The 13,898-nt window shown below is 44.2% G+C and overlaps 2 protein-coding genes across 5 annotated transcripts in view; one reads left to right on the top strand and one right to left on the bottom strand.

Annotated features, from left to right (window-relative positions):
- LOC311505852 (inositol-tetrakisphosphate 1-kinase-like) overlaps positions 1–6,120 on the top strand; it is a 29,089-nt gene extending 22,969 nt beyond the window's left edge. For both annotated transcript variants that reach the window (XM_084569653.1, XM_084569652.1), the window contains exons 7-12: positions 352–450; positions 1,171–1,211; positions 1,507–1,672; positions 2,788–2,855; positions 2,944–3,106; positions 3,578–6,120. In XM_084569653.1, coding sequence (XP_084425779.1) covers positions 352–450; positions 1,171–1,211; positions 1,507–1,672; positions 2,788–2,855; positions 2,944–3,106; positions 3,578–3,849 — 809 coding nt within the window. In that variant the 3' untranslated portion in view covers positions 3,850–6,120. The remainder of the gene's footprint in view (positions 1–351; positions 451–1,170; positions 1,212–1,506; positions 1,673–2,787; positions 2,856–2,943; positions 3,107–3,577) is intronic.
- Positions 6,121–6,222: 102 nt separating this feature from the next.
- plk4 (polo-like kinase 4) lies at positions 6,223–12,633 on the bottom strand. Of its 3 annotated transcripts, none has more exons than XM_084569649.1 (15): positions 12,437–12,633; positions 11,438–11,533; positions 11,033–11,128; positions 10,512–10,626; positions 9,419–10,400; positions 9,252–9,340; positions 8,786–9,135; positions 8,598–8,702; positions 8,370–8,472; positions 8,123–8,272; positions 7,802–8,030; positions 7,609–7,711; positions 7,004–7,141; positions 6,809–6,915; positions 6,223–6,708 (listed from the first exon to the last, which is right to left on the bottom strand). In XM_084569649.1, exons 1-15 carry the CDS (start codon positions 12,464–12,466, stop codon positions 6,597–6,599), a joined length of 2,805 nt encoding a protein of 934 aa, XP_084425775.1. In that variant the 5' UTR covers positions 12,467–12,633; the 3' UTR covers positions 6,223–6,596. The 3 variants fall into 3 exon arrangements, with proteins under 3 accessions (XP_084425775.1, XP_084425776.1, XP_084425777.1); XM_084569650.1 differs by having other exon boundaries at positions 9,428–10,400; XM_084569651.1 differs by having other exon boundaries at positions 9,461–10,400.
- Positions 12,634–13,898: the final 1,265 nt, after the last annotated feature.

Here is a 13,898-nt window from a genome sequence, read left to right as displayed (position 1 = left end):
AGTATTTTCCAGTGTGGGCGTGTGTGTGTTTGAAGAAGGCCCTGTAAGCTTTCTGCTTTATTTATTAAAACAGGAGTCGCTTGTCCCCTGTGGGCCTTAAATGGCCTCTGCCGTGTTTGTTGTGTAAACGTGTCGCTAGGACGGGATATAAATGGCATAACATTTTGGCCCAATTGATTTAAGTAAGGCGTGTCTGCGTGTGTGTGTTAACACGCAGGTCTTAAACATCTGGGATAGCCGGGACAGTGTGCAAATTAGTATCCGCGACTGCATGCTAATGAAATGTTGCACAAGAACAAGTTTCAGGTACGGAATCACCTTATTGAATCCTATTTTTCTCTTTTTTTTTAGATGAGAGGATTTGCTCTCCTCCGTTCATGGTCCTGAACACAGAGTGCAGCGTAGACGTGCTGGAGCAGATCAAGAGGCAGGGACTCACATTCCCCTTCAGTAAGTATCTCGGCCTCGGCTGTGTTCACACTACAGGCGACAGAAGCTGCAAACCCCGGCAGCTAAGTTGTTGGCAAGTCACAGCTGAAGTGCTGCCCAAGGGCTTGTTGATGTTATGTTGTCATCTGTTGAAAAAAAAATGAAGTGGTGGAAAAAAAAAAACATGTGATTGGTTGACGCAACACAGCAAGCCTGCTAAACTTTGATTTGCAGCCTGTCGCTTGCGTCCCACAGCGACAAACATCAGGCGTTAATCTAAAATCTTACATTTTAGTTTGCGACCTCTTATACATACCGATCAGCCACAACATTATGACAGGAGAAGTAAATAACATTGACCATCTTGTGATGATGCAGTGTTCTGCTGGGAAACTTGTGGACCTGGCATTTGTGTGGCTGTTATTTAGACATGTACCACCCACCTAGACCAGACCACACCCCCCCACCCCATAGCAATGACACTCCATAGTCACCTCCAGCAGGATCTAGCCTGACACAGACACAGATACGGTTTTGGAACAACTAAAAAAAAACATGAAAAACAGCACAAGGTGTTGACCTGGCCTCCAAATTCTCTAACGTTATCTCCTACATTAATGTTGTTCACTGTTTCCAGTGTAGGCAAAGTGGGAGAAGTATTTGAGTTAGTTCCTTTCAGTGGTTGTGAAACATTGCTGGACAAAAAAAAAAAACTTATTCTCACCTACATTTCTTCCGCAGTTTGCAAAACACGAGTGGCTCATGGCACCAACTCCCATGAGGTAAGAGGCCCCAGAGGCTGCTCACACCCTCCACAGTTTGCTTTGTGTAACCAGTAACAGTCGTCGTGTCACAGGACTGTCATTTAACTCCAGTTCAAACAACAAAATCAGATAAAGGGCTCTACCTCATGTTTCTTTATGTGTCAGCTGAGATCAATACCCCTGCGAGGCGAGGCAAACAGCCTTCATTCCTCCGCGCTAAGAGAATCGAGTTAGGCTTTAACTCTCATTGATGATATGACTGTTTCTCTCTGCGACTTCTTTGTCATGTACCCTGCGCCCTCCTGTTCCACAGATGGCCATTATTTTCAGTGAAGAGGACCTGAAGGATGTGAAGCCTCCGTGCGTGATCCAGAGCTTCATCAACCACAACGCAGTGCTCTACAAGGTGTTTGTGGTGGGAGACTCCTACACCGTGGTGGAGAGACCTTCCCTGAAGAACTTCCCCGCTGGACCTGCAGGTGAGAATTCAGAGAAGTCAGGTGGGGAAGTCCAAGGGCTGCTATCAGCCACACTGCTCAGGTTGTATAGTCTGCACAGCTTCTCCAAATTACTCAATAAAAGACCTCATAAAATGGCTTTTATAGTCCCTGTGACTGGACCTGTTCGTCCTTTTAAGGGGTGCAGCAGAGTGCAGTTGAGTTTTACCCTGCTGGTACACGCTGTCGAAAATAAACAAGACGAGCGGTGTTTTTCTCCATAAACATGTCAGAAGTTTTACCCGTGGCGTGTTTTTGAATACAGGGTTGTCCCCTGATACAAACGGCTCCCGGCATTTGCATGTAATACAGTAGAGGCCCTCATGCAAACCATTTCCACCATCAGCGTAGTAGTCGGCTTTGTGTGGCAGAGCACAGAGGACAGATGCTTTCAGCCTGGAATGCTGAGTGGCACAACAGAAAAGCTCGGCCCTTTGCAAAACGCATAAAGCAGCATACCACAGCGATGCGTCCGCGCAGACTTTAGATTAGTGTCTGAATCTATACGTTGGGTGTCGTACCCAGAAAGCAGTGCGAGAAAGGCTGCACAAAAGGCTGAGAATGGAGATGAAGAGAGATCCCTGTCTTACTGCTGTTTGTGTTCGTCCAGCCTGGGATTGAACGAGCCGATCTGCCTCCGCTGCACTTCATTACCACGACCCTCGATGAGCCGAGGAGCATATTTATTTGGACAGTGATGGAATTTACTTTTCCTCTCCACTCTCCTCCCCTCTTCCTTCACTCTGACACTGGAGTTAATCATTACAACGAGAAGAAAGAAAAGAACGGAAAAATAAATTTGCAGTCCGTCCTGTCACATTCATCACCACTTCTAAGACAGTTCTCCACCTGAGGCAAACAGTTTATATGCTCTTGAATATACTAACACTCAATATGGTTATGAGTGAGAGACTTGAGGACCGGGATGGCTTAGGTTTACTTTTCTTTCACTCCAGGTGTTGAAATCGGTAAACAGTGACATTCATTTTGAAGTTGCCTGTGTGCCGTGGAACTAGTTGAGCTTTGCTGCCACCTAGTGTCCACGACGGGACGCATGTCGTTTTTCAAAGCTCATCAAAATTCTGCTTCTCTTTCAGAAAGGAAAGCCATATTCTTCAACAGCCACAATGTTTCCAAACCAGAGTCGTCCTCAGACTTGACCTCGGTACGTCCTCAATGCCGCCGAACATAATGTCACTTTCTCACGAGCTGCTTTCGCTAACACGCGACTTTTAATATTTCATCCGCCTCAGAGAGAGAACGTCGAGGGAATGTCTCTGCCACCCAATGACGATGTCATCAGAGAGCTGTCCAGGTCACTGCGCCAGGCGCTGGGGGTGTCCCTGTTCGGCATCGACGTGATCATCAACAACCAAACAGGCCAACATGCCGTCATCGACATTAATGCATTCCCTGGTAGGTGCAGCCTCGCGGTTCTTCTCGCTTAACTTACTTGAGTTCAAAATATGAAGCTTCCCTGTTAGCGTAGACTATAATCTACTGCTATCAGATTCTGATTATAGTTTGGGGTGTGTTAAGGCTTTCTGAGATCCTGAATTTAACCAAATTATTGAAGAACACAAGAACTTACAGGCTGCCTTTACTTTAGCTTCCTAATGCTAGTAAGGTTTCCTGTAATGTGCTGTACCATCTGACTTTATTAAAGAACAGATATGGTTAATAAAGGATAAGGTCTAAGGTTAAATACTGGAGGTAAACTCTTACTGTTTACTGCTTCTGAAGTTACTAAATAAGCTCTGACGTAAACAGGAAATGAAGTCGCTCCATAATGAATCCATGCAAACACACATTCTTTATTTAACAAGTTATTTTCGATCCATTTTTTGTTTCTAAAAACGGTCTCTGATTGTCCTCCTGTGTTCCCAGGTTACGAGGGTGTCCCCGAGTTCTTCAACCACCTCCTAAACCACATCAGCAGCATGCTCCAGAGCCAAAACCCTGACTTTGCTCCTGGCAGCGAGCAGCCCAAAGGCCTGCCGGTGAGCACCCCGGTACCCAACGCCGCGCCGCCGGCCTCGGGCTGCTGCAGCAGCATGCTGGGAAAAGAGCTGCAGAGACTGGGCTGCAACTCGGCCATGTCCCCCAACTTCCAGCAGCACTGTGTCTCCACGATAGCTACCAAGGCTTCCTCCCAGTGACGGATCCCCCGCCCCTACTTACCCCGTTTGATCCCCAAACAAACAAACAAAAAAAAAAAAAGAAAGAAAAAAAAAAACTGATGACAGTGGTGACAATAATAATGAATAATAATCATAGTAATTATGATGTTAATGATGATAATATATCTAATCAGAAAAGTTTTCCTATATAGTTATTGAAAAATGATGGTGATTGGGTGTAAGCTTTCTTTTCTCTCTGCCTTTTGTATTTTTGGTTTTGTCTAATGAGACTTAACAGTACTGTAATGTGAACTTTTGGGAACTCTTGCCTAATAGCTGTTTTTATTTTTCTCTCTTGTGTGAAATCTCTGTAATGAAAGGGTCCAGATGAGGTAGCTAATGGGAATGGCCTAATCGGGACTGGAGAAAGATGTGCCACTAGACGTGCAATGTATGATCGCTTGTATTTTACACACACACACACACACACATTTACACACACACGGGCACATTTACACTGCAACAAACCAGTGTTTTGTATCCTGGTCAATACCACTGACTCCTCTGTACAAAGTCCCGGGGAGAAGACGTGGCTGGGCATTTGAACACTACTCCACAGATCCCAGGCTGCTATGTGACTGTGGCCAACTGACGGCAGAGGACATCACGAGTCTGAATAGTTTTGGGGTTTTTGTTTTTTTTTTTGTTTTTTTTTGTCAGTTTCAACAAACACGTGAGCCGTTTATTTTTCTGAGTGCCATCAAATTTACTTGGAGTGTAGGAAGGTCGACCGCAGTAAAGAAAAATGTTTAAAAAGGTTCTAATCTCCGTAACCATGTGACCAATTTTTTTTTTAAAAATGTTGTTGCACCAGTTAGTACCAGTTTTTTTTTTTTGTCCTGTGTGTCAGATGCCGGATGTTTGGTGTTCAACAAACAAACCCAGTTTGAGTCGCTCCACTGCAGGAAGACGAGGATCACATTCCCTTATTTTGTGTGTTTTCTGGATGTTTTCAGAGAAATTCCATGATTTTTCAGAATTCCAGCGGGATCTTTGTGAGGGTTTCTCACGTCCCTTCATGGGGTTTGTAGTCTCCTTAAACACTCTCCATGTGTCTTCAACGCTTGTGTCTGTAACCTGAGCAAAGTACTCTCCTGAGGCAAACTTGACTTATCAACACACAACATTATTTCGCTAAAATGAAGGTGAAATGCCTGAAAGCCCGCGTCGAGTGGGCGCTTGTTTTGCCACCGTTAAACGAAGAGCAGCACTTCTTACACTTAAGGAAAGCAACAGTCCAGTCGGTTCATTTGCTTAAATATCTCTGGCCTGTCTTCTGTTCCAGCTGCTGTATGTGTGTCACGTGTTAAAAATCAATCAGTGGTGGGAGAAGCTGTTGTACACAGTGTTCACTGTGAGATTTTTTTACTCCAATTTTGTTAATATCTTTGTCCTGACATCTACTAAGAGCAACTTTATTTTATTGAGATTTTATGGGGAAAATGTTTTATATAAATGAAATGAGAGAAGCGGTGTTTCTGAACAACATGTGGGATATTTACTAGAGGAATAGTAAAGTGCTGGGTCTAGCAGGTGGTGTCAAAGGGACAGATGAGCTGGTGGCTGGCGCTGTTCCCTCTGGTATCTAGTGGGAACGAGCACTAACCTGCAGTGAATACAGATTATTGCATTCCTTTGAGCCTGCTGCTGCTTCTTCTTCTTCTCTTGTCCCAGTGAGTTCCTCCTTGCTGTTTTATTTCCTCCATCAGTATCCAAGGACGGTCCTCCAGCTTGACCTGTGATTCGTAAATAATCACTGCAGCCATCTCACCAGCATCTCGCTGGGACAAAAGAACAGCAGCGACATTTTTGGAGCAGGTTTTCACTCGATATCGCAGCGCGAGATTAGCATCCGGTTTTCCCCACAAATTGAGAGTGCAGTGAAGTAACCATAACGTATCACAGCAGGTTCAGGGCGCGTCCCTGTTTGGGTTGGAAAGGCTGACATCTGTGTACACAACTATACTGTGTCCTATCTCGTGTTCCTTCTTGTGCTTCTAAATGGGAAATAAATGGTTAACCCTACTCTTCTGCAACCCGGACGGCGTCATCATGCTCCCAGCTTCCACCTGAATGTTTACTTCTTGGGTGTCTTGTACAGTACGTGTATATGCGCCTAGGCTTACATCCGTACAGTATGTTGTTTTGTATCAGTTCTGTAATTACAAATCCACAATTTTGTGACCTTTTTTTTTTTTTTAAATTAAAGGGCCGACAATTCTACAGGGCGAAATAAACATGTGAAACCTCGTCTGGCTGCATTTCTTTATCCTCCTCTTTCTTAATTCAAGTTTCAGAGATTTTCTCCACAAGTAATGGGTCGAGGTTTATAAATTCTGTATTACCGAAACCATAAAGTTAAGCTCTAAATACTTTAATTTCTTTTTACAAACATTCCTTCATGAATATATCGAGTGCGAAGAGAAGACTGCAAAACAAAGTGCAGCGATTCTCAATCCAGGCCTCCAGATGTTTATTGCTTCAGTCGCACATTTCATAGATTCGGAGACAGTAAAAAAAAAAAAAGGACAAACATTTCCCACAGGGTCAATTCAGACACTTTACAAGACACGTATTAAAATAAAAAATATATCTTTTCATAATCTTAGTTTTCTGTACATGTAAAAAAAAGAACACAAACAGATAGAAGATATATTTACAAGAACGCCAGAGAAATGAGGCTAAAAAGGTTGCTAATGCTACTTCCAGGTTTCTATGCCGCTGCACTAATGAGACTGTAGGTGATGTGATGATGGCGTCGCCAGCAGTCCAAGGATGGTCGACAGACAGTGCAGCTTTTCCTTAACGTGTTCTGGCAACTTCTCATTTTCCTTATACCTGCAGAGAAGACATAAACACATGTATAAACAGTTGTCTCCCAGCTGACAATATCCTTATAAATACTGATGAACACACAAGAACAAAACATGTTTCCTACCTGGTGATCCTTCCATCTGGAGACGTGTAGGTGATGCAGGAAACTCCGGCCTGAACCACCAGCTGAGACCCATCGTTGAACTGCACCCACACCTCTCCACTTGTCAGCTGCAGATATAAAAAAAACACTCTTTTAATCACAAATATAATTCCTTCACCGTTCATAAAATATTCATCAACTAAATTCATCAATTACCTGGGAGGCCCATCCAACGTTGGGCACAAATATGGACTTGACCACCTTTCCTGCGCTCTGAACCAGGTCCTGTCGCACCGGGGAGCTTTTCTTAGTCAGGCTGGCCGTGGTGAAATCTGAGCCATCGTAGGAAATCATCTGGAAATATGAGTTGGAAGAGTCAAACACAAATCTCAACGCAATCTAGAGCTTTTACAATTTATGAAATGCATCAGTCCACACTGACTCTGAGGTTGTAGACTGATCAAGTTGTAGACTTAGCATTAAAAAAAATGGAACTGTGATTCTTCAAAAACATGAAAAACATAAAGTCTAGTATGAATGTGTAGGTACGGCGAAGGAGATAATCATTTATGCAAACTGAAAACTCATAAACCCACAAGTTTTCAATGACCCCTGCATGGATATTGTTTGTATAACCTAGCAACAGTAAAATAAGCAGATGGGACTTGACAAAGGATAGGAGCCCTCTGGTTGGTGGTCAGCGGACCAATCAGGAGACCAACAAAGAGTTAATTGAGGTGACAAAACGAAAAAGAATGCAAACAACAGAGTTCACCAAACACAGAGCTAGTGGACGGGGCTTAATGCTGTGAGACACTTACTGAAGGAGTGATCTGTGGAGGCTTCGGAGGTGAGACTGTATCAGGAGGCGGCGGATGGGAGGGCAGGGACGATGGGCACGGGGAGTCTGAGCTGGCAGGTCTCCTGAGAAGAATATATAAAACAAACCTTTGTCACAAATAATGACGAAAAAAGAAAATAACTATTAGTATAAGACAGAATTTTCCCTCTCACCTGCCAATAGTGACGGGGAAGAAAGGGACGCTCCTGGCGCTGCGCTGCTCCTCTGCTGCGATGGCCGCCTCGAGCGACAGACACATGTTGTGGCCTTCATCGGAAAGCTCCGCGTACGTCCGGCTCTCTGGGCTCAGGCCGCTCAGACCGACCTCTCCCTTCACCGTGTACGACTTCCCGCTCTTCTCCACCACCCGCACCAGCTCCGACGTCTTGTGTGTCTTTGCTCCTGCATAATACAGTTGTTACATGTTCATTTACACGGAGTCAGATCAGGTACTTCACGATGTACTCCGTGTTCAACAAACGCATTTGACTCACCATCGTAGAAGCAAACTTCCAGGTCCGCACTGGGAGAGTTCTCCATCAGCATGACTTTAGCATACTTGGTGTAGAGGGTCACTTTAGGCGTCTTGGATTTAACAAGCTGCACAAACTTGGAGGCATACTGGTATTTCTTCCAGTATTTCTCTACAACAGAAATCATATCCATTAAGATATCATGTCTAATCTTCCATCAGTTGATTTTTATTTTATTTTTTTTGGTGTGATGCATCCATCAGAATACCTGGAAGGTCCTCGTAGCTACATATAAGAATATCCTCTGGAGGAGCTGGGGGACGGTCCAGCACGGGAAAACCTTTTCCACCATTAGGCTGGTATATTGTCACCTGCAACAGACGGTAATAAGAGTCCATTTACGAGCGTTACAAGGACAGGCTGCGTGTCATATCATATACCGCATTGCCCCATACATCAAATAAAATGAGCTACTGCTTGATAAATGTATCCGTACCATCAATCCATCGCTGGAAATCCGAAGGACTTCTTTAACTCTTTCTTGCCCGCTCTGGCTTTTTAACAACTCCATGCACACTTCACCTGTTTCCAGGACGCTCACCTGCAGGAAAGAAGAAAAAAAGAGATTAGACATCAACACTTACTTTTAAAGGTGAAAACTAAAACCTCTGAGCAGCATCTTACAACAGCATTTTTGGTCTTCTGTCTGATGGGCTTCAGTCTGGATGCACACAAAGGCGGCACGATGTCTCTCAGTGTTTTCTTCTGCTTATCTGTGCTGGGTTTGGATGCGGGAGGCTTTGACTCTCTGCTGTGAGGAGGCTGAAACTCTGCTCCAGGCGTATTCTCCCTGTACGAGTCGGGGTTGGAGGGGAGAAGGTGGTGCGGGTTGTGGTGCTGGTTGTGGTGAGGGTTCACGCCGCGGCCCGTGGGCTTGTCTGTCCACGAGTTGTGAACCCCCAGCGGTCCTCTGCTGCTGTGGAAGCTGCCGCTGCTGCTGTGAGTGCTGCTGTCTGTGGGCCTCTGTCCAGAAACTGGGAAAGAAAAATAAATATTTGGAGAATGTTGCTTTAGCTTAATGACCCTAATGTTTATATTTAAGCTTTAAAAAAATCTATTGCACACATAATCATCATTATAATGATTTTACCATCATTGTTGAGCCAATTTGAAACTCCCTCCATGTCCTGAAATTGCAAGTTTGGTGGAGGCGCGTTCTCTGTGGATAAATACCCGGAACTGAAACAGAAAGTGCAACCAATTAGTCTTGTTCAATTTGAAAAATAAAGAGAAGTTCATGAAGAGGTCGACTATTACTTTGCTGACTGTTTGACAGGAGGAGAGGGAAGCCTTCCATACTCTGAAAATGCGTGCTGAGTGGAGGACACGGGGAAGACAGGCCGTCCTACACCAGTCAGACTCTCCTCTGAGTGGCATCGCCCCAGCTCAGCGTGGCCTGAACTCTGGCCTGGGGCAGAAGAACTGGAGCGGTCTGAAGAGTGAGCCCTCCTCAAATAGCGGGAATGAGGCTGCCCGCTTTCCTCGACATGAACCGCCCTGCTCCTGCCCTCTCTGTGAAATCTGTCCGGAGGGTGCTGGTGCTCCCACTGGTCTCCGTCCTCAAAACACGCGCTGTTGGGTTGGCGTGAAAGACTTGGAATGGGCATCATGCGATTGGGTAGGGCGGAGCCAATCATGTGCCTGGTTCGCCTCTGGAGGCGGCTGCTGCTGCCGGCTGAGGTGGAGGAGGTGCAGGCCGTGGAGATGGTGGCAATGCCGCTGTCCATGGATCCTTCATCCTCCGGGCCCAGCTCTTTGGTCCTGACCAGCAGGCTCTTGGTCATGAACGGATGGTCCAATACTGCAGAGAGACTGGGCCGCTGGGTGGGGTCCTTCTGCAGCAGCTGATGTATCAGGTCCTGAGCCTCTAGAGAAACATCGGTCGGCATCTCATATTCCCCGAGAACCACTTTAGACAAAGTGTGCCTCACTGTGTCTGTGTCAAACGGAGGGCGACCCATCAGGAAGGCATAGAACATGCACCCCAGTGACCAGACGTCCGATTCCAGGCCATGGGCACTGCGAGTGGCCACTTCTGGGGAGATGTAGTTGGGTGTCCCACACATGGTGAAGTGCTTCTCATTTGGGAGCTTGAGTTGAGTGGCCAGGCCAAAGTCTGCTATCTTAATGTTCATGCTGCTGGTCAGCAGAAGATTGGACAAGGTCAGATCTCGGTGCAAGATGCCATGAGTGTGTAAATAGAGCATTCCTTTCACTATTTGATGCATGAAATGTCTTGCTGTGGGACACAAAAGAAAAACATTCTTTTAAAGGCAGGCAACTCACAAAACAGATTATTTCCTGCAACACAATTCACAATTATGTTTCAGAATGAAAACTTCAGCCTCACCTTCATCCTCAGAGAAAGTCATCTTTTGCTCCTTAAGATACCGACTCATCTCTCCATTGTGGCACATCTCCAACACCAAATACACATAGTTGCTGTCCTCAAAGTAGTTGTACAGCTTTGTAAAAAGACATGAAATACAATAGTTACAAAGTGTGACGGCACAAAAAACACGAAAGCAACAAAATCTAGAATATATTTGACTGGATTTTAATCTAAAATAATTATACTGCTGTGGTCCAGAAAAGCTGTATCAGCGTTAATAACCAGGCTACTGAAGACCGATCCTAAAATTAAGTGAAGTGGAAATAATCAGCGGAGTCACAGCTCAACACTACATAACCATGGCAACGAAACACAAAGTTAATAAACACATTTAAAGACAACAGAAGTTAGTTCCTTGCCTGAGTGGTGTTAGTATAAGACAAATAATCGAAAGGAGAATGAATACACAAATAATACATCAAACTTCATGTTGTGCATTAAGAGGGCTCCACCACGGGAAACCAGTTGCGGTCGGTTACCTCGAGTATCGATGGATGCTTCAGTCGGCAGTGAATCTCCACCTCGTTTGTCACACGCTGGACCATGCCAGCTTTGTGCATTGCTTTTTTGTCGATCTGCAGATGGGAGAACAAACGGGGATAATTACACACCTGCCACTTTCAGGATCGACATGTAACATGGCACAGTGGCGCCGCAGCACGGCAGTTCGGTCTGTCGACTAATAGTCAATCTGTCACCCACAAAGACAGGGAATTACTAAGACCTCATTTGCGGGGCATGTCAGGGGACCACAAGACGCCCACGGGACACACCTGAGCTCTTATAATCCAACACGCTTCAACGGTCAGTTGATCGCAACAGCTTGTGTGTTAAGTGTCTACATTACGGGTAAAGCTTGTTATAATTATGACAAAGGGTCTTACCGTTTTGATCGCAACCTCCAGACCAGTCCTCACTGATTTTGCCCGGTAAACACACGCAAAGGAGCCTTTGCCAAGGAGGGTGAGGACCTTAAAGTCCTACAAACACACACACACACACAGAAAAAAAAAGAAAACATGAGTTTTGCAAGCAGTGAATAAAGAATAAAAACATTATTACTCCACTCTTATCGTAACACAGGCAAGATCTTTAAAAGCAGATACCTCAATGCTGAGCTCCTGAGCATAAGGTAAACTTTTCCTCTCATCTCTGGAGGTGTCCGGAGACAGGTTTTGAAAGAAATAGTGAATAACCTGATCAAACACAGTCCCTCTAGTCTGCGACATGCTGCTGGACGTTCAGGTAATAAAAAAAAACGTCTATCCTGCCACCGAGGACTCTCTCTCTCACACACAGGAGAAATCCTCCCACAACAAACGTTAACTGTCAAACAAGCCACCAACACCTGACGCCGTCATATGGCCAACCACAGCCTTTAATTATCCCGGCTCTCTTCCCGCTAATGAGGACCACTTGTAGCCGTTACCAGGCAGCATCGTGTTGGGGTTACCGAACTGAAGCACCGAGGAGAAACAACACTGTTTGTTCCGGGGGTTTGGGTAAGGTTACACACACGGGTACCAAGACAACACTGACACAACATTCATAATAATAATAGTAAAGTATTATTATTAGTAGTAGAAATATAATAATATAAAGTTTTAGGCCAACTGGTCACCATATTCAGATACAAAACAACAACAACACGACGACACTGACAATTAGCCAATTACTTAAGTTTAGCAGCGTAGTATTAACTGTATTAACTAAAGTTTGACCCATTTCCATTAAATATAACTAACTGAATGCCGTTTTCCCACTTTTATGCATTATTATGTAGCGATAAACAGCTAACTGGCCAATTTAACAAGCCTTTAAATAAACGCTGCGAGACCCCAACGGCGCTAGCTTGTGGGCGTTAGCCTAACGAAGGAGCTCACCTCAATTTTATCGCCGATCGATACGCTCATCGTGCCGGGTTTTGTCCTCGCAGATGCATGCAGGTGTGTAATAATGTCCCCCGGTCGTCAGAGCGCATCTATTCTCGGTGCAGGTGTCCTCAGAGAGAGAATAATTGTCGCTGTCGCGTTACCCTCCAAAACTTTGCCATTTCTTCCATTTTGAAAATATCCGCCCGTTACTCCGGGGCCACGTCACGCGCAACGTCACATGACAACAATCGAAGTGACCACGCCCCCCTCAGGAGTCCCACACACACACACACGGCCACGGTGAATTGATACAATTGATCCTGCTTTAAATAAATTAACAAGTTAATAATAAATGAATAAATACATTTTTACCCGTGATCTTCATTTTGCAAATATGCAAGTTTGTATTTATAAATCTCGTCAGTACATTGTGCTTTTTATACAGCTCTGTACTGGCAGGTTTAATTTTGAGAAGCTGCACATTTCTCAAGTTTTGTCTGCAGATGTATGATATGAGTGCTAGATTAAACGAATTAATTAAAACATTAGAGAATTAATGATAACAGATAACATATTTAATACAACTGTGAGGCAGAATATTCCACATTCACAGATTTCTTCATCTACCTCTGATAAAACGTGTCGGATCTGCTCTGTTTGTCTTTATTCACACACAACGAAAAGGCATCTTTAAATGTGAATGAGTCAAAATATATCTGTAGCAGTCTGTAAGCATGAAAAAGACAGGATAATATGTCTGTGAAGGTTCTCAGTCAGAAGCTGACTGGAAGAGTGTCAAAACATCTTCAAGATACTAATCTAGTTGGCTTTGTTTCAGCTTTTTTTGGATAATAGGCATACCTGTCAAGTATCCCGTTTTGGCCGGGAAAGTCCCGTATTTTACCCTTCTTTCCCGCCGTCCTCCCGTATTAGTATTTTCCCGTAAATCTCCCGTATTTTAACATGCGTTATTAAAAAATAATAATACCCCGGGCCCGGGCGGAGTAAAAAAAATAAAATAAAAATATTCCCAATCTGAGCTCTGTCACTAGCCTCGCGATAACTGCCACCTGCAGTAGCATACTACAGGTACTGTAGATCGCGTGCCATTTAATTTTTTTTTTTATGTTAGTCTAAAACATGCATCCATTGCAACTCCAAAACAAACAGCAAGACAAAGCTTCATCTTTATTTTTACTTTATAGTTGCAACATGCCCTCAGTTCAGAGGCACACATCCACAGCCACACAACAACTCCAGACTACCGTCTTTCTTAAAGAGACAGCGCTATTTTTCTAAAGGTGCAGTGCACCAATTTTTCTTGATAAAAATAAAAACAAAGATGGATAGAGCTTTTAACACTGTAACAACTATTAATATGACAATTAAAAAAAAATGTGTATATATATATATATATATATATATATATATACGGGTAGATCACTTTGACTTGGTCATTGTAAAAGTAGCT

This window comes from Chelon labrosus (genome assembly GCF_963514085.1).
Source record: "Chelon labrosus genome assembly, chromosome: 20".
Taxonomy (NCBI): Eukaryota; Metazoa; Chordata; class Actinopteri; order Mugiliformes; family Mugilidae; genus Chelon; species Chelon labrosus.
The sequence above is the reverse complement of the archived record's forward strand: the minus strand, read 5'-3'. Positions and strand labels throughout refer to the sequence as shown.

Excerpts from the sequence above, each read along its gene's own strand:
- plk4 (XM_084569649.1), bottom strand. The coding sequence starts at position 12,466 with ATGAGCGTATCGATCGGCGATAAAATTGAG. Across the intron at positions 8,031-8,122 it reads GGAAGTTTGCTTCTACGATG|GAGCAAAGACACACAAGACG; the intron begins GTGAGTCAAATG and ends TGTATTATGCAG. Across the intron at positions 6,916-7,003 it reads ACGTTGGATGGGCCTCCCAG|CTGACAAGTGGAGAGGTGTG; the intron begins GTAATTGATGAA and ends TTATATCTGCAG.